Here is a 24,609-nt window from a genome sequence, read left to right on the forward strand (position 1 = left end):
CTAAGCCATGCCATGTAGGGCCACCCAAGATGGACGGGTCATGGTGGATAATTCTGACAAAACGTGGTCCACTGGAGAAGGAAAAGGCAAACTGCTTCAGTAGTCTTGCCTTGAGAACCCCATGAACAGTATGAAAAGGCAAAAAGATAGGACACTGAAAGATGAACTCCCCAGGTCAGTAGGTGCCCAATATGCTACTGGAGATCAGTGGAGAAATAACTCCAGAAAGAATGAAGAGACGGAGCCAAAGCAAAAACAACACCCAGTTGTGGATGTGACTGGTGATAGAAGCAAGGTCCCATGCTGTAAAGAGCAATATTGCTTAGGAACCTTGAATGTCAGGTCCATGAATCAAGGCAAATTGGAAGTGGTCAAACAGGAGATGGCAAGAGTTAATACCAACATTCTAGGAATCAGCGAACTAAAATGGACTGGAATGGGTGAATTTAACTCAGATGACCATTATATCTACTACTGCAGGCAGGAATCCCTCAGAAGAAATGGAGTAGCTATCATGGTCAACAAAAGAGTCCAAAGTTCAGTACTTGGATGCAGTCTCAAAAATGACAGAATGATCTCTGTTCGTTTCCAAGGCAAACCATTCAATATCACAGTAATCCAAGTCTATGCTCCGACCAGTAACACTGAAGAAGCTACAGTTGAATGGTTCTATGAAGACCTACAAGACCTTTTAGAACTAATACCCCCAATAGACGTCCTTTTCATTATAGGGAACTGGAATGCAAAAGTAGGTCCTCCCTTAGGTAATAAAAAACGTATCTTAGACTATCTTCTGAACAATGGAAGCTCTGGTATTTTTATCTTTCTCTGGAAAGTCCTTATAGTGAGGTTTGCTTATTTTAAGGAGTTAAAATGAGGAATAAGATATTTCCTATTACAAGGAACATGCAAAAGAGATTAGCTTATTTATAAGGTTCCTTAGTCTGGTATTAGACTAACTAGATGGAAAAGAAATTTCATGGCGTTATCTCAGAGGTATACTGAAAAATCTCACTCCTTACCTTCCCTCACCCTTTTAGTGATATTTAAAGGGTATTTGTAAAAAAGATATGCATTAATATGTGTCTTCATAAATACCTGTTAAAAAGATGAAGAGCCCATTAGAAAATGGGCAAAAGACATGGAAAAGCAATTGTGGAGTGAAAAAAGTACAAATGGACAATTCAGGGATTAGTGGTTAACTCCACTAATAATCATTAAATGCATTCATATATCAGTGAGATGCGTTTTCTTTTCTGTGGGGAGCTGTGTTGTGTGGCTTGTAGCATCTTAGTTTCCTGACCAGGGACTGAACCCAGGCCCACAGCACTGAAAGCATGGAGTCCTAACCACTGGACTGCCAGGGAATTCCCAAGATGCATTTTTCATGTAGCAAATTAGCAAAATTAAAAAACCAAACTATAATACACTGTCTTGTCAAGAGAACAGGAAGTGAAGAATAGGCATTCTGATATATCATTTTAGTGAGATAAATTTTGGTATAGTTAATTTAAAAACTCTGAGTGCATAATTATATCTTAAACAAATAATGTATATAATCATAAAATTATGTTGCAGAAACCAGTACTCGAGAAACCAAACACCACACTTGGAGAGTTGGAGAACTCAGGTTTATTACTCTGGTGGGCCCAGAGGAGTTAACACGCTAAGCTCTGAGCCCCGAACAAAGGAATTACAGAGTTTTTATACGTGGACAGGCATGATTAAGTGGGTTTGCCGGTTTGCGGGAGCTGGGCAACTGCAAAGAACAGGACAAAGGTGAGTGAGATAAGCTCCAGTTCCTAGTATTGCGAGTCCCCACTTTCTGAGACCTACGTGGTGATCTGGACTTTGCAAGGAGCAAGCTGAATTACAGAGGCAGAGGAGCAGGAAGTTATGTAAAATTTTAACGTTTTCTCTTCAGTTACAGCTAAATAAAAGCAAGGTTATTACACATTAATAATATAGAAAATTCAAAATGTCCATATAATAAAATACAACAAATATATTTAAAAAGTGGTATAAAATTACTATATTGACCTGGGAGATATTTATTATATAATGTTAAGTGGTAGGTTTAAAACAATATGTACTGTGTATACAATGGTATACCTTTTATATATACAGTTATCTCTGTGTTCTCATTATAGATAATTTTTATTCTTATTCCTTACTTGACTTTTCTAAATTAAAAATTAGAATCTTGTTAATTAAAAAGTGGTTTACTGTTTTTTCTGATTGGAAAGATAATATATACTTATTGCAGAGCAACAACAACAACAACAACAAAAAACTTCAGCAAACATAGAAATGTGTAAGCAATAAATTTATTGCATTCTTTCACTCAGAGATAACCACCATTAACACTTCAGGGTAGACCTTTATAAGCTTTTCTGTGTATATAACACTAGCAAGAGTTTTGTATACAGATGATTTTAGTACATGGGTCTCAGACTGCTCTAAAAAGTTTCCTTAATTTCAGATTAAAAAGCAGAGGTGTGGACAGTTAAGAGTCCTATCTTGTCTGACTGCAGGTTTTACTAGGTATGATGACCTTGAATTCTTAAGTTGGAGCAGTCAAAAGGGGAAAGAGCCACTGAGTTGGTGGACAAAGGAAAGTAGAGACAGAAGAGCTAAGTGTAGTGATAGTCGCTCATTTGTGTGTGACTCTTTGTGATTACAGAGACTGTAGCCCACCAGGCTCCTCTGTCCATGGAGTTCTCCAAAGATAGACTTTACTATTTTGATTATTTTGCCTAAGGTGAAAAATGGTCTGTGTAAAGAGGTGCCACTAAAGTGCATGGAATAGCCATTCTTTTAAGTGGGATGATATCAAATATCATACTTTGATATTTAAGTACTGCATTAATTAACACATGCAAATATTTTATCATAGATGGAACAAAGGCATTGCACCTAACAACTACTGAATATCTTTTATGGGCCAAGTATTGTTATAAGTTTAACAGAAGTGGACCTTATGAGGCCTTCCCCAACAGGCCTTCCCCCACAGCCTCTGCTTTAGCTACTCTCTGAAGTACCTAGATAATAGTATTTGATGCACATTTCCTGAGTTGTTTTATCCAGTGGAAGATGTTAAGTACTTGATGACCAGGAGCACATAGCCCCAGGCCTGCTGGAGCCTAAGGACCGATACTGTTAACCCCTATAACACTGCCCTGTTACCTTGCCATCAGCCAATCAGAGGATTGCGCGTGAGATGGATGATCACAAACCTCGTGGGCCTTCTCCCTCATTTGGCTTTTAAAAATGCCTACATTTTTGGGCTTGAGTCCCCCGTCTCCTTTCATGGCCCTTCTATAAAGCTTTGTCTGCTACACACTCTGATATTTTGGTTTGTTCGACCTCTCTGTGTGTCAGGTGCATGAACTTGGGCTAACACTAAGTGTTTTATCTATTAATATTATATTATAGATATTCCCTACAATCTAAAATAGGGCATATCAGTGAAACATTTGCAAGCAAAAATGTTATAAAGTGAAGCAGTAATTACCTGAAGACATAACTTGCTAATGGACGCACAAATGACCTGAGATAAAACACAGATGCTCACAGAAACAGTTCACAGGTATGGTGGCCAGATGCTAAGAACCTAAGTGTAGTCCTAGGAAGAAGCTTGGCAGTGCCACTTCTTGCTATTCACGGATCCTGAAGCCTCTATAACAACTCACTGTAAAACAAACGCCAAACACTATTTTGGCTTTTCTCCTTCTTTTATAAAAGCAAAAGTCTTCTTCAAATTTAAGTTACCAAAACAGGCAATAATATAAGTCTTTTTCTATAAAGCAAACTTTCAATAAGCAAGAGACACTTGTAATTCTTTTAATCTTTACAAAAATCCTATGAGTCATATATTATCATTTTCTCCAGTTTACAGTTGCAAACCCAGAGAGTTTAATTAATATACCCAAGTTCATATTGCTAGAAATTATAAGACAATTCTTTGAAAGCTGTCAGTATGAGTCTAGAGTTTCTTTCCTGTTTCAGCAATTGTGATGATTGGTAAACTATTCTTAGAATAAACTATCATGCTCGGATGCAGAGACAAAAACCAAGTTATCCAGTCATTAAAAAATAAATGATTGTATACAACACGTATTTTATGTGCTAATAAGGAAGTAAGTATGTTGAGAGGGATTTGACACCAAGCTTGGCCTTGCTCATTTTCTCTCCCAATCCTATGCATTTCTATTTCACTTTACAGGAACATTCCCCATCCAGTTTCAGCAATTTGAAACCATGGACCAAGAAAATAATTCAGGAGTGACTGAATTTGTACTGCACAGTCTTTCAGGTTCTTAAGAGCTACAACTTTTCTATTTTGCATTTTTTACACTTTTCTATTTATCTGTTGTGCTGGGGAACCTCCTCATAGTGCTCACAGTCTTCTCTGAACCTTCCCTACACACACCCATGCACTTTCTACTCAGTAACCTCTCGTTCACTGATGTGTGTCTGTCCACCTTTGCTACCCCCAAAATGATTGTTGACTTCCTCGTGGAGCACAAGACCATCTCCTCTGAAGGCTGCATGGCCCAGATATTCTTCCTGCACACCTTGGCTGGTGGTGAGATGGTGCTTCTTGTGGCCATGGCATATGATAGATACGTGGCCAAATGTCGCCCCTGCATTATGCCACCATCATAAATGTGTGCAAGTGCATAAGCCTCGTGGTGGGCTCCTGGCTCACCAGGGCTCTGCACTCAGTAAGTCAGTTGGTCTTCACAGTACACCTCCCATTCTGTGGCCCCAACAGAGTGCACAGTTTTTTCTGCTACCTTCCCCTGGTGATCAAACTTGCCTGCACAGACACCTTCACTCTTGAGGTCCTGATGCTTTCAGACAGAAGTCTAATGGCCATGTGCTCCTTTGTGCTCTTGCTGGTCTCCTACACGGTCATCCTGGTCACTGTGCGGCAGCATTCCTCAGCGGGCATGGCCAAGGCAAGGGCCTCCCTGACTGCCCACATAGCCGTAGTAACCCTCTTCTTTGGGCTCTGCATCTTCATTTATGCCTGGCCTATTAGCAGTCTCCCAGTGGATAAGTTTCTCTCAATATTTTATATAGTTTTTACTCATCTTTTAAACCCCTTGATCTATACTTGAGAAATAAGGAGGTAATATCAGCAATGCAAAAACTAAGGCACCGACAGGTGCGTTCCTAATGGTCTTCCAGTTCTCCTTTGTGGCAAACAGCGGCCCATAATTATAGCCAGGTTAGTGTATCTTCTTCTGTGAATTACTGTTATGTCTCAAATACCATAGAATGAATTTCTTCCTTTTCATATCTTTTGCTTATAGAACAGCAAACTAGCCATCTTAGATAACAGAAGAATAAGACACCCTGTCTTTTACTTGTGAAATAATTTTTTAAATTTCATGGCAAAATTATTTATAGTGTTGGGAAAGGGTGTATTTTTCCTTTTACCCCTTGTGAGGTCTTGTGCATAAACTAGTAATAAAATTGACACAAAGCAGATTAACAGGAGAAAAAGAAACACATTTTAATTCATCCACAAGAAGCTCTCACAGAAATGAAACCTAATAAGAGGCCAAAGCAGGCAGATTTTATAGACTTTAGACAAAAAAACAAACAAACACAAAAAACAATAAATTTGTGAGGAATTGACAGGACAAAGAAACTTATGATTTGGGTGCCCAATTAGTGAAGAATCTAAGCAAAGTTTGCACTTGGGATAGTAAATTAAAGAAGTAACAGGTTTGTTCTATAGGCTTCTTGGCCCAACTCCATTTTTGGTGATAAGGGTGCCCTTCCACCTCCAGATACAGAGGGTGCAACCCCTCATATAAGAGATTTCCTAGTTTTGGCAGACAGAAATGTGGGTCAGCCAGAATGTCCTTCTTGCGCTGGTCATTTCTTAAGTAACTTTAAGAATCAATATAGTAACTTTAATAATCAGTATGTCATTGAGGCATATTTCGAGGCAACTTACTATGGAGATCAACAATAATATTAAAAGTCCTCTTTTTCTAAGTCTTTTTTTTCTTGTAGATTATTGGTGGAAATGTAAATTGGTGCAGTAAAAAACAGTGTTAAAAAAACTAAAGATAGAACTGCCATATGATTTAACAATTCCACATCTAAGTGTATACACATACACACACACATCTGGAAAAAATGAAAGCATTAATTCAAAAAGATATACACACCTTGATATTCATAGTAGCCCTGTTTAAAATAGCCATTATTGGAAGTAACCCAACTGTTTGTCAACAGACAAATGGATTAAAAAGATGTGAGATACACACACACACACATGCATATATAACAATGGAATATTACTCAGCCATATAAAAGAATGAAATTCTACCACTTGCAGCAATGTGGATGGATCTAGAAAATATTACATTTAGTAAAATAAGTTAGAGAAAAACAAATACACTATGATATCACTTATGTGCATTATTTAAAACAAATAATACAAATGAAGGCATACAGTAAAACAGAAACACACTCACAGATATAGAAAGCAAACTAGTGATTACCCGCGGGGAGGACAAATGGAAGAGGGGCCTGTTAGGGGTCTGGAATTAAGAGATACAAATGACTGTGTGAAATTGAAAGTGAAGTTGCTCAGTCGTGTCCGACTCTTTGCAACCCCATGGACTGTAGCCTACCAGGCTCCTCCATCCATGACATTTTCCAGAAAAGAGTACTAGAGTGGGTTGCCATTTCCTTCTCCAGGGTATCTTCCCAACCCAGGGACTGAACCCAGGTCTCTGGCATTGCAGGCAGACATTTTACTGTCTGAGCCACCAGGGAAGCCAAAAATGCACAAATGACTGTGTATAAAATAGATACGCAACAGGGATACATTGTATAGCACAGAGTATTATAGTCATTATCTTATAATAACTTCTAATGGAATATAAACTGTAAAAATACTGAATCAGTATGCTGTACTCCTGAAACTAATATTGTAAATCAACTATACGTCAATAAAAGTCTTCTTTTCCTTAAAAAAAGTGATCAAATTCATGCTTCTTCCAATCTCCTTGGTAAATATGGAGATGTACAAAATACTAAAATTATGTATAATATGTAAATCATATTTTCAAGTTTTAGGATAGTAATTAATTTACAGTTATTTTCCAGCCATCATCTTATCTGATATCATTATTGTCATAAATTTTACAGATGAGGAAAAATTGGCACAGTTCTTACCATTTTAGTTGACAGAACAAGTCCTTCTGATTGCAGACCTCATTCCCTGTCTCTTCTGTCTTCGTACATGTATATAAACACAAACAACTGTATTCCTTGCTATTCAAGCTATTTTAATCTGAAGTAAGGAGCTAATTACACTGAGATAATTTTTTGTATATTGGCAGATTATTTCTTGCAATCTAAAGTCTCATTGCACACTAACCAAATTTAGAGATCAAAAGAGCACATAGGTTATGATGCAGAACTCATCTGAACTCAGAAACCAAATAGATTTGCATACTTGCTTTAACAATGTTACAAATACTAAAATGTGACTTCTCAAGCAATGTTTACATATTTCAGTGTATTAAATCAAAGTTCAGACACTTAAAGTTGGCGATTCAAAGAGTACATAAAAAAATAGACACCTCTCCGTATAAAATGAGAGGATTTTTTCTAATAGTGTTAAATGTGTGATTTGCTCTATATATTCTCCTCCCTATCTCCATGCTGTGCACTCTAATTTCTGTTGACCAATAAAACATAATATTTTAAGGCTCTTTCAAAGTATAAAATCATTATTTTGAATTTTCAAAAATTTTAACTTTTTCAAACTTAATGTTCAATTCTTATTTATAGTGTAACCGTCTTTCACCAATTAGAAAACTGAGAGTAAGTGTCATACAAATTAATTTAGTTGAACATACTCATAATTGGCAAGAAGAAGAAATGAGTCAAGTAACTTTAACTTCTGACTTCTAGTCTTTGAAAGGAAGTCCATGCCCAAAGCAAATTATGCTTTTGATATAGCATATATAGAAGAAATAGGAGAAGGCACCCCACTCCAGTCCTCTTGCCTGGAAAATCCCATGGACAGAGGAGCCTGGTGGGCTGCAGTCCATGGGGTCGCTAAGAGTTGGACACGACTGAGCAACTTCACTTTCACTTTTCACTTTCATGCGTTGGAGAAGGAAATGGCAACCCACTCCAAATGTTCTTGCCTGGAGAATCCCAGGGACGGGGGAGCCTGGTGGGCTGCTGTCTATGGGGTCGCACAGAGTCGGACACGATTGAAGCAACTTAGCAGCAGCAGCAGCATATAGAAGAAATAGTTGTATGGAATAGGATTTAATGTCAATTATATTTTAAACAGTGTGAGACTCATTTTTTTCTCCATAATTTTACCATTCTGTAAGATTTTGTTGATTCTTCTGTGAAACATAGACTTAAAAGACAATAACCTAATATAGGACTGGGTCATACAACAATGGGAATAAAAAGGAAAACACACATTCAATGATCACATAAAGTTTATCAGTTGTGTTTTTATATATCATCTCATTCCATCCTTGCAAAATATCTATGGATTAGAAAACCAAGCTTATACCTCTATTGGCAACACTATTGAAACTTAAAAAAATGATAAAAATACTTTTGAGGTTTTGGTATTATTTAACAGAAATGAAGGACATCATGGTATCTGAAATGGTGGAAGTTTGGGAGGGGGAAAGTTGATGGAAAGTGGCTGTAGGTCATGAAAATGATGGGCAGTGCTTGGCTACCAGGGGTAAATTTTGTTTGTGCAGGACGGTTTGGGTCTGGGAACTTCAGTGAAAGTATGGACTAGCAGAGAAAACTAAGTAGCGCAAGGAAAAGACCAAAATATCTGTCTTCACTCTGAACTTATGGATGTAAAAACGCTTCCTCTTGGAAATTACAATGGTGGGATTACCCGCATATAAGTTTAGAGTTTGAATTTATATGCTGTGTATATTTTGAACACAATTACCTGATATAATCGCATATGATATTGAGAACTCAGGGGCTTCCACGGTGGGCAGTGGTGAAAAATCTGCCTGCCAATGCAGGACACGCAGGAGACATGAGTTCAATCCCTGGGTCAGGAAGATCCCCTGGAGGACGAAGTGGCAACCTCTTCCAGTATTCTTCCTGAAGAATCCCATGGACAGAGGAGCCTGGTGGGGTACTGTTCATGGGGTGGCCAAGAGCTGGACACAACTGAGCACAACACAGTACTCAGTGTTGAGAACTCAAAGGGACAATGAAGTTTGGGTGGCCTTTGGAAAAGCAAAACCAAAAATGTCTCTGAAGGATCACATGGATTTAGACACACAAAGTCCTGCTGCTGAGCACAGAAGAACTGATGCTTTTGAACTGTGGTATTGGAGAAGACTCTTGAGAGTCTCTTGGACTGCAAGGAGATCCAATCAGTCCATCCTAAATGAGATCAGTCCTGGGTGTTCATGGGAAGGACTGATGTTGAAGCTGAAACTCCAATACTTTGGCCACATGATGCGAAGAGCTGACTCATTAGAAAAGATCCTGATGCTGGGAAAGGTTGAGAGCAGGAGGAGAAGGGGACGACAGAGGATGAGACGGTTGGATGGCATCACCGACTCAATGGACATGGGTTTGGGTGGACTCCGGGAGTTGGTGATAGACAGGGAGGCCTGGTATGCTGCGGTTCATGACAAAATAGATTAACCTCCTGTTTTCCCCTCAAATCAGTAGTAAATCTATTAGATATATAAGAAATATGTTCAAAATGACTAAATATATATCGCAAATAAAAAGGAGAAAATATTACCATCATAAAGTAAAAGCAGGTGACTTCTGCTTAGGATAAAAAGAGTAGACATAATTTTCCATATTCCTCCTGCTAAATACAATTATAATAGTGGACATAATCTATTAAACAAATATTATAAGAAGGGAGACTGGATAGGGACCCAAGGAATGACATAATATAACTTAAAAAGCCAACAACTCAAAAACTCTAATGAGAAAAGACCAAAAAAAAAAAAATTCTAACAAAATCTTGTTCTCTCAAGCTGAAGAACCAAGAAGAAGGCAGCTGGCAAGACAGAAAACTTCCACAATAATTTCTCTCCTCCAGGAGAGAACACCATACCAAAACATTTTCATCCCACTTCACACTAGCAAAGGCCAATGGATAGCTTAGACTGCTATCCCTAGCCAAACTAAAAATGTACCCAAATCCTCCTACCTCCTGAGATGGTGTCAGAGGAGGGCATGTAGGGAGCCAGAGCTCCCATCTTTGTCAGACTATAATCAGTTCCTCCTCCCTTGGTGTAAGTGGGTAGCAGCATCAGCCTCCAGTTCCTCCCAGCCAGGTAGTATTGAAGGAGGCCTCAGGAGGAGCCAGAACTCTCTCCCACCCAGCAATGACTAGAAGCTCCTCACTTATCCTTAGGTGTTGAGAAACCGGACTTCTACCCACACTGGACCTGAGAGGGCATTGTTCCCCCTGTCTTCATTTTTTTTTTTTCTCTCTCTGCCAAAAAAAATGTGGGTTGTGTCTCTTTTATCATCAAAGATGTCATGCTCATCACATGATTTTTATTGTGCTTTTATTTTACTAACATTAGAAGAAAAGGGCACTAGATTATAGGTAGAGAATGAGGCCCAGTGATTCACCATCATTCCCACATACAAATGGAGAAACTGAGATTCGGGAATTGTGTTTTACTCAAAAGAATATGGCTGGTTAGCCCCCAAGTTCAAATATCTCTCCAGGCACGCAGGCAGCTAGTGAGGTTGGGTTCTCTGAAGAGTTAAAAGCCAAGTACAGTGAGGGTGCAAAATAAAGAGAAGACTGATCTTCCTTCAAGCTAAGGATAAACAGAGGCTAAATTTGTGGAAAATATGTGGAAACCCATCCAACAAGGAATGTACATATTTATGATTCCAATTCCTTCAAGTCTTTTCTCAAATGGAATGTATAACAGGTACCTGTCAAAGCAATTTATAAAGAAGCAAGCTAAACAGACCGGTTTAAATAAGGTTAGTGAGGTTTGTTATGTAAATTCCTTGGAGTCATCTCAGCCGGTAAGGATCTAGAGTTGTCTCTGATTAACTTCTGACATTCCTGGTAGAAAGGAGAAGGGAACATCCATACAAATATATGTCCTGGTTTTAGGCAGATAGGGAGGTCAGAGAGCTTTGCTTATATCTGCTTCTTCTCAATTGTCTGAGATTAAAATGTTTCTTAAGCCAAAGTGGCATATTTCAGAGTGGCGTATTTTGATACTTTTTAAGCTTTATTATTAATAAAAATGAAGGAAATATAGCAAAACATTAAAATATGGCAAAATTAAACACTATACAAAGACATTTAACAGTTCTCTTTGAGTATACTAAGCAAGAGAGTTCCAGAAAAATATCTATGTCTGCTTTATTGACTATGCCAAAGCCTTTGACTGTGTGGATCACAAGAAACTGTGGAAAATTCTGAAAGAGATAGGAATACCAGACCATCTGACCTGCCTCTTGAAAACTCTGTATGCAGGTCAGGAAGCAACAGTTAGAACTGGACATGGAACAATAGACTGGTTCCAAACAGGAAAAGGAGTACGTCAAGGCTGTATATTGGCACCCTGCTTATTTAACTTCTATGCAGAGTACATCATGAGAAACGCTGGACTGGAAGAAACACAAGCTGGAATCAAGATTGCCGGGAGAAATATCAATAACTTCAGATATGCAGATGACACCACCCTTATGGCAGAAAGTGAAGAAGAACTAAAAAGCCTCTTGATGAAAGTGAAAGGGGAGGGTGAAAAAGTTGGCTTAAAGCTCAACATTCAGAAAATGAAGATCATGGCATCCAGTCCCATCACTTCATGGGAAAGAGATGGGGAAACAGTGGATACAGTGTCAGACTTCATTTTTTGGGACTCCAAAATCACTGCAGATGGTGACTGCAGCCATGAAATTAAAAGACGCTTACTCCTTGGAAGACAAATTATGGCCAACCTAGACAGCATATTCAAAAGCAGAGACATTACTTTGCCAACTAAGGTCCGTCTAGTCAAGGCTATGGGAGAAGGTAATGGCACCCCACTCCAGTACTCTTGCCTGGAGAATCCTAGGGACGGCGGAGCCTGGTGGGCTGCCGTCTATGGGTTCGCACAGAGTCGGACACAACTGAAGCGACTTAGCAGCAGCAGCAGCAGTCAAGGCTATGGTTTTCCAGTGGTCATGTATGGATGTGAGAGTTGGACTGTGAAGGCTGAGTGCCGAAGAATTGATGCTTTTGAACTGTGGTGTTGGAGAAGACTCTTGAGAGTCCCTTGGACTGCAAGGAGATCCAACCAGTCCATTCTGAGGGAGATCAGCCCTGGGTGTTCTTTGGAAGGAATGATGCTAAAGCTGAAACTCCAGTACTTGGGCCACCTCATGCGAAGAGTTGACTCATTGGAAAAGACTCTGATGCTGGGAGGGATTGGGGGCAGGAGAGAAGGGGACAACAGAGGATGAGATGGCTGGATGGCATCACTGACTCAATGGACGTGAGTCTGAGTGAACTCCGGGAGATGGTGATGGACAGGGAGGCCTGGTGTGCTGCGATTTATGGGGTCGCAAAGAGTCGGACACGACTGAGTGACTGAACTGAACTGAACTGAAACTGAGGCTCGGAGTTAAATGATTTACCTAATAACGTATTCTTAGTTATTAACAGAACTGGGAACAAGAATCTACCTCCTTTAAGTTCTTATTCTTTGTCCTTTCCTCTGTATACTGCCCAAGGGCTGAAAGACCCTCCCTTCTTCTCCTATGATTTTATGGCCCTCTTTGTAATTGTCAACAATGTGGGATGCTATTTACTTTGTTCCAAAGGGAATATGTAGTAGAAAGTATTAACAATACCCATTGGAAGATGAATCTTTGCTATCTATTGCTAAGTCTCCAAAGCTTCAGTTGGTTACTTAGATAAAATCATGCACTGTTCCAATCTGACGGGAGAAAAAGGCATCTATAAGTATAACTAGGTGGAAAAAGTTAATCCCACAATAGGAAACTGAAGAGTTCAATTTACATTCGGACATGTCTTATATCAGGTAGGTTATATTTAACAAAAATGTACATTAAAAATAGATTGTGTCCAGGTACGTATTGCATTATTACATTGTGTCTCAAAGATAATCCACAGATGGGAGGAAAATGTATTAGAAGTAAAAGAAAATGAGTCAAGATGAGAACGTTTGTGTGTTTTAGCAGGTTTGGAAGAATTTGTGAGAAATTATGTAAGAAGGTGAAGTATTCTTAGTCAGATCATGACAAACTCCAATTGTATTTTAAAAAATCCTTTATGCTATGCTTACCTAGCACCTGAATAAATAAACATGAAAATCAAGGCTATATATTTCTTTGTGGATACAGGCCTATGATGTAAAACTATAAAAAAATCATGGAAATGTTAATACCAAATTCAGCTTATAGTTTTGTAGTTGTATATCTTTGCCTCAGTGATTTACTTTACACTCTGTAAAAGTGGATCAGACAAGATTTATTTAAACCTATAGAACTACAGTGCAAATTTCTTATTAAGATTCTCATTATTTTTTTTATCACTTTTTAAAAGCTTGGTAAACAGACAGTTGTTTGTTTCCAATACAAAAAATTAGTAATTTTCTCTATGCTGCAATTCAAAGGATTATTTTATTCCCTTTGAATTTGTTGGTTTGGTTATGGGCACTGGTTTTAATGACTCAAGTATGAGCTTGTATTATTAATGAGATGAAATATTTTTGTTCCATGTGGAGATGAAGTTTATGTAGGCAGTTTATGGTTTGTAGACAATTTACTGGGAAGGCCTCTGTGCACAGAAAGATTAGAAGATAGAAATACTACGTAAAATGATAGATACGCTGATGCTGCTAAGTCGCTTCAGTCGTATCCAACTCTGTGCGATTCCATAGATGGCAGCCCACCAGGCTCCGCCGTCACTGGGATTCTCCAGGCAAGAACACTGGAGTGGGTTGCCATTTCCTTCTCCAATGCATGAAAGTGAAAAGTGAAAGGGAAGTCACTGAGTCATGTCCAACTCTCAGCGACCCCATGAACTGCAGCCCACCAGGCTCCTCCACCCATGGGATTTTCCAGGCAAGAGTACTAGAGTGGGGTGCCATTGCCTTCTCTATGATAGATATGAGGTGAAATATATTTCAGTTAGCACTAAGTGCATTTATGGAAAATCTGTTCCACGCAAAGTATCTGTACTGTATCCTGTGGGTTGTACATAAGATGTACAAGTATTCAAGCGTCTCTCCATGTGGTGGAGAAATGTTAGCTACCCACAAACTCTTACCTTAAAAGAGCACATAATATACATGTAAGTAAAGCACCTCAACAAAATTAGGAGGTAAGAAATTTCAGCTTAAGCTCTGTGAAGACTTTTTGAGGAGATGGCACTTGCATTGGAATAGACCATCTATTTGTGAAAGATAGGAAAAAATGAGTAGGGAGTGTTTACCAGCTTAGTAAATGATTGAGTGTGTCTTTGCTGGAGAACGGTGCAGATAAAACCATGTTACTTGGTTGTCATGGTAAATAATTTAAAATTTATTAATTTTTTCACTTTAAGGAGTAATGAGATGTTACAAGTGGAAGAGTGAGGAAAAAGTAAGGTTTACAACCTGGAAGAATAATAGTGACAGTTACACGATGAAAAATCCTGAAAGGGAGAAACGGTTGAATTGAGGAGAAGAGCTGTGAGCCAGAAATGTACCTCATTTTCTCAATTTATACACATTGTGCTGTGTGCTCAGCTGCTCCGTCAAGTCCAGCTCTTTGTGACCATATGGATCATAGGCCGCCAGGCTCCTCTGTCCATGGGATTTCCCAGGCAAGAATATTGGACCGGGTTGTGATTTCCTTCTCCAGGGTATCTTCCCCACCCAGGGACTGAGCCTACATCTCCTGCATTGGCAGGGGGGTTCTTTACCAGTAGCCACCGGGGAAGCCCATATAATGGAATATTACTCAGTCCTCCAGGGGATCTTCCTGACCCAAGGAGCAAACCCACGTCTCATGTCTCATGCATTGGCAGGCAGGTTCTTCACCACCAGCACCACCTGGGAACCCCTTTATACACACTGTGTTCATACAATAAACATTTTCACTAGGTAGAGTTCATCATTTTATGTAATAAGTTCATAAACTTGAGCAAGAACAACTTTAGAGATGGGGAAACAGAAAGAAAGCGAGTCCACATGGAAAAGGTAATAAAATAATGTATTCTATATTTCAGAATACTGTCAGTTACATACCGTTATAAACACTGTTGTCACTAATACATTCATTTAATTTTTAATATTTTAAGATGGATTATTTTAATAGTTTGATTCCAGAAGTCTGTAATAATGTGTATATAAAATGTGGATAAGTTGAAATGTTTCTGTGAACATTCTTCCAGTAAAAATATAGGAAATGATTTTCTCATTGAAGCCTTCCCTGTGTGGATTGTGATTGCATCTGGATCTAAATAAAAACTGATCAAAAAGTATAGAGTTTCAGATATGTAGGATGAATAAATTCTGGAGATCTAAGTAATGTATTATATATTTAACATTTGCTGAGAGACTAGATTTTAATTGTTTCACAAATGAAAACATAACTATGTGGGATAATGGATATGTTAATATTAGCTTGATTGTGGTAATAATTTCACTGTGTATACATGCACCAAAATATCACACTGTATACCTTAAATATGTTTTACTCATCAGTTATTACACAATAAAGCTAGGGAGGGTGGGATTGAGAATCTAGGATGGTATCCCAGGGACAGAGTGAGACTTTAGCTTCTTGTATGAAATAGGCAGTTGAACACATGTATGATCCTACATGGGGGTAAGATCACTTCTCACTCTAAGGTTCATTATTATAACTGTGTTCAATGGTTAATTGTGAGAACAAATACAGCTATAAACAGAGCTTCCTGAAAGTTTTTTTTTTTCAGTTCAAAGGAATTGGATTTATACAGTAAGGCTATATTACTACAGGGAAGAAATGAGATGTAAGTTTGAAATAATTCTCAGGGTTATTCTGATTCCAAATAAAATATATTTAAAGGAGCATGGGACATTTATAACTCAATTATTTTTATTTCTCTATGCTGAAACAATTAGTTTTTAATTATGAAGAGGTCTTAATAATATCATGGAGAACACTAAGCAAGGGGATCATAAATTAAATTTAATTTTGATAAGCAAGCATAATGGAAAATTTAGGTTCTGTTTTTAAATTATTAAGCAAAGATGAGTTTTAGATAATTAAAATAAAGTTATAACATGCATTTTAAGAAATTATACAAAAAAGTAATTGACAGTCTACGTTGCAACTATAGACCTGGAAAATATATATTCAGCAGTATCTCCTTAGTAGGAACTGTTTAAATCGTTATTATTCCTGCAATAGTAGTAAAGTTTTGTTTACATTGTTATCACGATAAGTTAGATCATGAATGAGCTTGTTTACTACTATGTGAAAGATTATTAAGACTATCCCAAAACTCAAGGGGTTCTAATAAGACTGGTAAAATTATTTGGACATTCTCATAAGCTCCTTCTGACTCTTCAGATATATTATCATGGTCTCTTCAAAATTTTTCATTTAGCAAATATGCGTTATATCTGGTATTTCAGAATCCTTTACAATAAAAGTGTTATAGTTTGTAATTCTGATTCCTTCGATTCCCCTTCTTCAGGATTGTTTCAGAGCAAGTCTGCAGCCTGGATCCATGGATAAGGTCAATTCATCGGTGGTGTCTGAGTTTGTGTTACTGGGACTCTCTAGTTCTCGGGAGCTCCAGCTCTTCTTTTTTGTGTTCTTCTCTGTGTTATATGTGGTCGTTGTGCTGGGAAACCTTCTCATTATCCTCACAGTGACTTCTGACAACAGCCTGCACTCTCCCATGTACTTTCTCTTGGGAAACCTTTCCTTTGTGGACATCTGTCAGGCTTCCTTTGCTACTCCTAAGATGATTGCTGATTTTCTGAGTGAACACAAGACCATCTCCTTCAGTGGCTGCATAGCTCAGATTTTCTTCATTCACCTTTTCACTGGAGGGGAGATGATGCTTCTTGTGTCCATGGCCTATGACAGATACGCAGCCGTATGCAAACCCCTGCACTATGTCGTCATCATGAGCCGAAGGATGTGCACTGTTCTGGTAATGCTCTCCTGGGCTGTGGGCTTGGTGCACACACTAAGCCAGTTGTCTTTTACTGTGAATCTGCCTTTTTGTGGGCCCAATGCAGTAGACAGCTTTTTCTGTGACCTCCCTCGAGTGACCAAGCTTGCCTGCCTGGACCCTTACATCACTGAAGTACTAATTGTAGTCAATAGTGGAATCCTTTCCTTAAACACTTTCTCACTCTTGGTCAGCTCTTATATCATTATTTTCATCACCGTCTGCTTTTAAGTCTTCTGCCGCAATGGCCAAAGCATTTTCTACTCTGGCTGCCCATATTACTGTAGTAATATTCTTCTTTGGACCTTGCATATTCATCTACGTGTGGCCCTTTACCAGCTACCCTGTGGATAAAGTTCTCGCCATATTTTATACCATTTTCACTCCCATTCTAAACCCCATTATTTATACATTAAGGAACAGAGATATGAAGACTGCCTTGAGGAAACTTCTGACCCGTTATTCGAGGCCCAAGAAAATTTCTGAAATGCCAGTAATAGTGAGGAATTCCCTTTATTAAGACCAAATTCATTCAAATTCCACAAATCAATAGTCTGTTTATAAATATTTTCAACATGTTGTGTGGTATATCTTAACTGTGGTAAGAGTAATGAAGAAGATGATTTAGAGAATATTTACTGGATATTAAATTTTTTCCCAGATATCATCTTAGCAAAAGTTACATATCCAAGAATGTGAAAAAAATATCATGACTACTGGTTCCAGAGATAAGTTATGGGATGGCTGTATATAGATACCATAGATGCTTTAGTTATAGGTAAATACAAGTAGGATGGGAAAAAAGAATGAGTAGCTGATTCTTTGGTGGGGATAACTTTAGACCTCTTAAAAAATCTTATGCGTTTCCTAATTTACAGGCCTAAGAATCAATATAGGCAAATAGTATTCGAGAATTTGAAACTGAATTTTCCCAACCAGAGGATAGCAGCTTCACTGATTTAAGATAAGTGCATAAAATTAAGTGAAGAGTCTTCAGTTATGAGATTTCTCCTCCAATATCAGGAGAAATGCCTATCCCATATTATTTTCCAATAATTAACAGTGCTTTAAAATATGGAACTAAATATAATTGGAAGTTTACTTTTCAAATATTTAGTGGGCTTTCTCTGATCAGTTAAGGAAATGCCGGTTTCCTCTGAAATTACGAGTTGTAGAAGAGAGGAGAATCTTTAAAGCTGACCAATTCAACACTGACTTTTCAGTCTGTTCTATAAGGAGCTGTGCAGCACTCTTTGTATGTGGATCAAATACAAAGTTCTTTGTTATAATGATCAATGTTAAACATACATCCTGGTTAGCAATCAGGACCCCACAAACGAATCTCTACCCTGGACTCTGGGGACAGTTCGGGAAATTATTACTGTTGATTAGATCTTCTGTGTTTACTTTCCCAAATCTCTCAATTCATACAAGGCAAATAGATTATGTAAATATTAGTCTCTCTTTTATGCTAAGAATGAAAACTCTAATTTTGTACTTCATTGTTCGCCTTTTTTAATATATTGTTGTACTTTATTGTTCAGTTATACATTGTAATGTGAAGGCAGTTGGTTTTTAGTTTGGGTAAGCTGATTTGGTAGGTAATTTTTGACATTGAAATCTATATGCCATATATAATATTGAATTAATCTTAAATTTGTATCTTAATGGACTTCTTGAAATAAAATTCTAAATATTAAGGAATGGAGTCTGAATTCCCAGAGTTAATTTCACAGAAGAAGAAATGTTTGTGTCAGAGGACTCCAAATTTTGAATTTTTCTACATGGCCTCGCTTACATTGTATGCAAGTGAACAAAGTATCTTTACAAGCTCTCTCTCAAAGAGATATAAAATGCTATCTATATCTCAACTAAGTTTTTTCAAAGAGTGTCTGGAAAGCCAGCAATTTTTCTTGTAATAGAGAAAAACATATTTTGTTCTTAATTCTTTATGTGATCTCTTTACGAGCTGCATATTCAAGGTCCTACCTTTAAATGTTGATGAAGTTGACAACTTTCTTAACAGTAGATACAATTTCAGATAAGTTAGAAGAATTTCTAGACAATGTGTGCCAAGAAAAAGAGCAATGGTCACAATTATGTCTGGTGTTTCCTTTCATCAAAAAAGGTAATAAGAAAGGTTAGAAGAAAATTACAAGTATTCCTTTAATAAAAAGTATATTTTTCCTTCCTGAAGCAGGGCATGGCAACCCACTCCAGTATTCTTGCCTGGAGAATCCCATGGACAGAGGAGCTTGGTGGGCTATAGTCCATAGGGTTGCAAAGAGTTGGACACTACTGGAACGACTTGGCACACACATATTTTTTCCTTAGTGCATTTCCTTTTTTTAAAAAAAATGTATTTTTGATGTGAAATATTTTTAAAGTTTTTAAAAATGCTGGGAAGTCCCTCCTTTGCCCATTTATTGACAAGGAAACTATATCAGTTAACAGTTTAACAGGAGAAAATCAAAATTTAGTAACATACATACATTTGAGAGACCTGGAAAAATGTATAACTCACCAAAATGGCTAAAACCTTCACCTAAATACTGCCTGCAGCTAAAGAGAAAAGAGGATGTTGGGGACAGAGGTATGATTAGAGGAAGGCAATTCACATGGAAATACAAAAGCAAATGTTTGGTAAATGAATATTCGCTGAGCTGTGCAGAGACAATGGGACACTGAGAAGAATCTTAACAGACTTTGCTGTGTTCCTCCCTGCTATACACCTAGTTCATATGATAGTTATCAAGGAGATAGTGCATTGTGCTAAGTCACTTCGGTCGTGTCTGACTTTGCAACCCTATGGACTCTAGCCCACCAGGCTCCTCTGTCCATAAGATTTTCCAGAAAAGAATACTAGAGTGGGTTGCTGTGCCCTTCTCCAGGGGATCTTCCCAACCCAGGAATGGAACCCATCCTTCCCAACCCAGGGATAGAAACTTGTCTCCTGCATTGGCACACGGGTTATTTACCACCAGCTGGGAAGCCCATCACGGAGAAGGCAATGGCACCCAACTCCAGTACTCTTGACTGGAAAATCTCATGGACGGAGGAGGCTGGTGGGCTGCACTCCATGGGGTCGCTAAGAGTCGAACACAACTGAGTGACTTCACTTTCATGCATTGGAGAAGGAAATGGCAACCCACTCCAGTGTCCTTGCCTAGAGAATCCCAGGGACGGGGGGAGCCTGGTGGGCTGCCATCTATGGGATCGCACAGAGTCAGACACAACTGAGGCAACTTAGCAGCAGCAGTAGCAGCAGCAGCAGCTGCAGCAGCAGCAGGGAAGCCCATCCAGGTAATAGCTCCCTTCCTAAAACAGATCCTATTTGCAATTTTTAAAGGAATCTCCACACTATTCTCCATAGTGGCTGTACTAGTTTGCATTCCCACCAACAGTGCAAGAAGGTTCCCTTTTCTCCACACCCTCTCCAGCATTTATTGCTTGCAGACTTTTGGATTGCAAATAGAACTGCCTTATGACCCAGCAATCCCACTGCTGGGCATACACACTGAGGAAACCAGAACAGAAAGAGACACATGTGCCCCAGTGTTCATTGCAGCACTGTTTATAATAGCCAGGACATGGAAACAACTTAGGTGTCCATCAGCAAATGAATGGATAAGAAAGCTGTGGTACATATACACAATGGAGTATTACTCAGCCATTAAAAAGAATACATTGGAATCAGTTCTAATGAGATGGATGAAACTGGAGCCGATTATACAGAGTGAAGTAAGCCAGAAAGAAAAGCACCAATACAGTATACTAACACATATATATGGAATTTAGAAAGATGGTAATGATGACCCTGTATGCAAGACAGCAAAAGAGACACAGATGTATAGAGCGGACTTTTGGACTCAGAGGGAGAGGGAGAGGGTGGGATGATTCGGGAGAATGGCATTGAAACATGTATACTGTCATGTAAGAAACAAAGCGCCAGTCTATGTTCGATGCAGGATACAGGATGCTTGGGGCTGGTGCACGGGGATGATCCAGAGAAATGATATGGGGTGGCAGGTGGGAGGGGGGTTCATGTTTGGAAACTCATGTACGCCTGTGGTGGATTCATGTCAATGTATGGCAAAACCAATACAGTATTATAAAGCAAAATAAAGTAAAAATAAAAATAATAATAATAAAAACAGATCCTGTCTACATTCTTTAGGCAGTTAAAGGGAAAATCAAAGTTTCTTCGTGAGTCTTTGCATCTTACTTGTCTTCATCTCAAAATAATTCTCATGCCAAAGAAATATTTTGGGGTAGCAAATTGTGCTTCCCTACAGCTATTTTAATGATAATGTTTTTTTCTTTTCCTGCAAGCAAAAGAAACTAATTCCGACCATTCAAAGCACAAAGTTACTATTATAATAAGTTGGTATAAAGAAAAAAAAAAGTTGCCTTTTGTATCAGCTCCAAAAGGATCAAACGCTTAACCACTGCAGTCACCTACTGAGGGTGCACCTGAGAAGAATTCAGAATGGAGAAACACTGGTAGCACCTACCTCTAGATAGTTAAGAAGCCCTTTGAAGGACGATTTTCAATGACCTCAGATTCTTGTATTTTTCCACACAGAGAAAAACACTAAAAGCATTAATTTGATATATTTGTTCCTTTGTAATTAACAGTAATCTGCTATTTTGTTTGACTACATGTTTTTCTCAGCAAAAATATTTGTATTCTGGCTCCTTCCTCACCTCTTCAAACACTTCCTCAAAGCTCTTTGAGAGATTGTCTCCTGGGCTGTTCTCCAGGCTTTTCTGGTGGCTCTGATGGTGAAGAATCCGCCTGCAATGTTGGAGCTTGTGGTTCGATTCCTGGGTTGGGAAGATCCCCTGGAGGAGTGCATGCAATCCACTCCAGTATTCTTCCTTGGAGAATCCCCATGGACGGAGGAGCCTGGTGGGCTACAGTTCATGGAGTTGCAAAGAGCTGGACGCTACTGAGCAACTAAGCAAAGCACTCTTGGGCTATAGTCTTCAGTTACGTCTCTGAATAAAATTTAACTCACAATGATTCCCAATATCCCCATGCACCAGCCCCAAGCATGCTGCATATGTACCACAGCTTTATCCATTCATCTGCTGATGGACATCTAGGTTGCGTATGCCCAGCAGTGGGATTGCTGGGTCATAAGGTAGTTCTATTTGCAATTTTAAGGAATCTCACACTGTTCTCCATAGGCTTGCAGATTTTGGATCTCATTGTAGCAAATGAAGCAACTGACAAACAGCTAATCTCAAAATATACAAGCAACTTCTGCAGCTCAATTCCAGAAAAATAAACGACTCATTATTAGAGAAATGCAAATAACTCACAATTTTTATGTTGTGCATTTTACTATTAGTCAATGTGTGGCCATGTATATGCTTGGTTTGTAGAAATGTGCACATGATAATTTTACCAATCTTATATTTTCCCTTGTCAGGTTTTTAATCTTACATATATTCATCTATAAAAATAAAGTAATAATTTAATCATTGAATATATTCCACCACACTAAAATATTATATTTCTTTACTCTCAAATTTATGGATACTTGGTTTGTTTCCAGTATCGATATCTTTCAATCCACGCTGCAATACATGCCATTGTTCTTGTGTCCTTAGGTATGTGCACATTTTATTCGAGTGTGATTACACACACATATACACATGCAAAGTGATAGGAGAAATCTATTTCAACTTTGAAATCTAGACAATGTATTATATTATATGAAATATAGTTGAAAAGACTGGTTCACTAAAAAATATAGTCACAAACTGAAAGCAGAGAATTATTTTATTTGGTGGGAATGTTTAGGACTCCAAGCCTGGGAGACAGCATCTCAGTAGCTCTGAGATAACTTCTCCAAAGAGGCAGGAGAGGGAATCAGGCTATATACAAGTTTGCGACAAAGTGGGTAAGCAGTCTGAACATGAGAGACTATTGCTAAGTAGTAAGGAAAACCAGATATCATGGGAAGAGGCAAGGCTCAGGCTCACTGAATTCATTCCTTTCATACGCATCTCAGCTATCTAGGGCCAAATCCTGTTTCTAGATTGTTTATATCCTTAATCCCTTGTTCACCATGTGGAGTGGCAGGTGTGGCAGATGGCTATTTCTTGCAACCCCCCAGCTCTTCAGCAATTGCCATGGGGGGTAGGGTGGTGGCATCTGCTGGATCACAGGCATTTTGCTCTGTTTTGGGGGCCCTCATCCACATTTGGAGGCCAAAAATCACTGATGACTCAACATTTCTTGTTTATTGATATGGCAGGAGATATTTTCATTTCACAGACAGCTGAAATATTTGGGGGGAAAATACGTTTTTCATGTAGAAGATAGGGTGCCTTAAAATATTTGAAGAGACATTATGTTTAAGTGGGAGTAGGTTTTCTTTATTAAACACAGATGGTAGAACCAGTTAAGCACTCTAACAATAGACTAAGCTGTCCTGCGAAATAGTGGGCTCCTTGTGATTGGAGAAAACCACTCTGAGGCTGGGTGATCATTTGTAAGACAGTATGATTGTTTTCTTGGGCTCCAAAATTAGTGCAGATGGTGACTGCGGCCATTAAATTGAAAGACGCTTGCTCCTTGGGAAAAAAGCTATGACCAACCTAGACAACATATTAAAAAGCAGAGAGATTACTTTGCCGACAAAGGTCCATATAGTCAAAGCTACGGTTTTCCTAGTAGTCATGTGTAGATGTGATAGTTGCACCGTAAAGAAAGCTGAGTGCCAAAGAATTGATGCTTTTGAACTGTGATGTTGGAGAAGACTCTTTAGAGTTTCTGGGACAGCAAAGAGATCAAACCAATCAATGCTAAAGGAAATCAGTCCTGAATATTCATTAGAAGGACTGATGCTGAAGCTGAAACTCCAATACTTTGGCTACCTGATGTGAAGAACTGACTCACTGGAAAAAGATCCTGATCCCTGATGCTAGGAAAGACTGAAGGCAGGAAGAAAAGGGGATGACAGGATGAGATGGTTGGATGGCATCACTGATTTGACGGACCTGAGTTTGAACATGCTCCAGGAGTTCGTGATGGACAGGGAAGCTGGGCGTGCTGCAGTCCACAGTGTCACAAAGAGTCAGACATGACTGAGCGACTGAACTGGACTGGACTGATGATTGTTTTACTGACAGAAAGTTCCGAATTGAAAAATTACTTTGCTGACTAGGAATCAGTGGTAAATAATCTTTTGTTTTCATATACACCAACTAGTTGGTAATAAACTTTTTTCCTTTCTTTTCAATTCCTGGAAAAATTATTTTGTAAAACATAATTACTCCCACTGTTGGATGACATCAGATCTCTAAAGGGCGGTTTCTCACTTCCCCAAAGAAATCAGTTTCCTGGATTGAGGATGGAAAGCTTTATATTGCATTACCTTAGATATTAT

General features: G+C 38.6%; 1 protein-coding gene and 1 pseudogene across 1 annotated transcript; both read left to right on the top strand.

Annotated features, from left to right (window-relative positions):
- Window positions 1-4,260: 4,260 nt before the first annotated feature.
- LOC114115700 (olfactory receptor 4K15-like) lies at window positions 4,261-5,126 on the top strand (annotated as a pseudogene).
- An 11,627-nt stretch (window positions 5,127-16,753) lies between these two features.
- LOC101118026 (olfactory receptor 4K5) lies at window positions 16,754-17,726 on the top strand. The gene is given in 2 exon segments (XM_027972180.2): window positions 16,754-17,428; window positions 17,430-17,726. Coding segments are annotated over 2 exon segments (972 nt in total).
- The last annotated feature ends 6,883 nt before the right edge of the window (window positions 17,727-24,609 follow it).

The sequence above is a fragment of the Ovis aries genome, chromosome 7 (genome assembly GCF_016772045.2).
Source record: "Ovis aries strain OAR_USU_Benz2616 breed Rambouillet chromosome 7, ARS-UI_Ramb_v3.0, whole genome shotgun sequence".
NCBI classification, from domain to species: domain Eukaryota; kingdom Metazoa; phylum Chordata; class Mammalia; order Artiodactyla; family Bovidae; genus Ovis; species Ovis aries.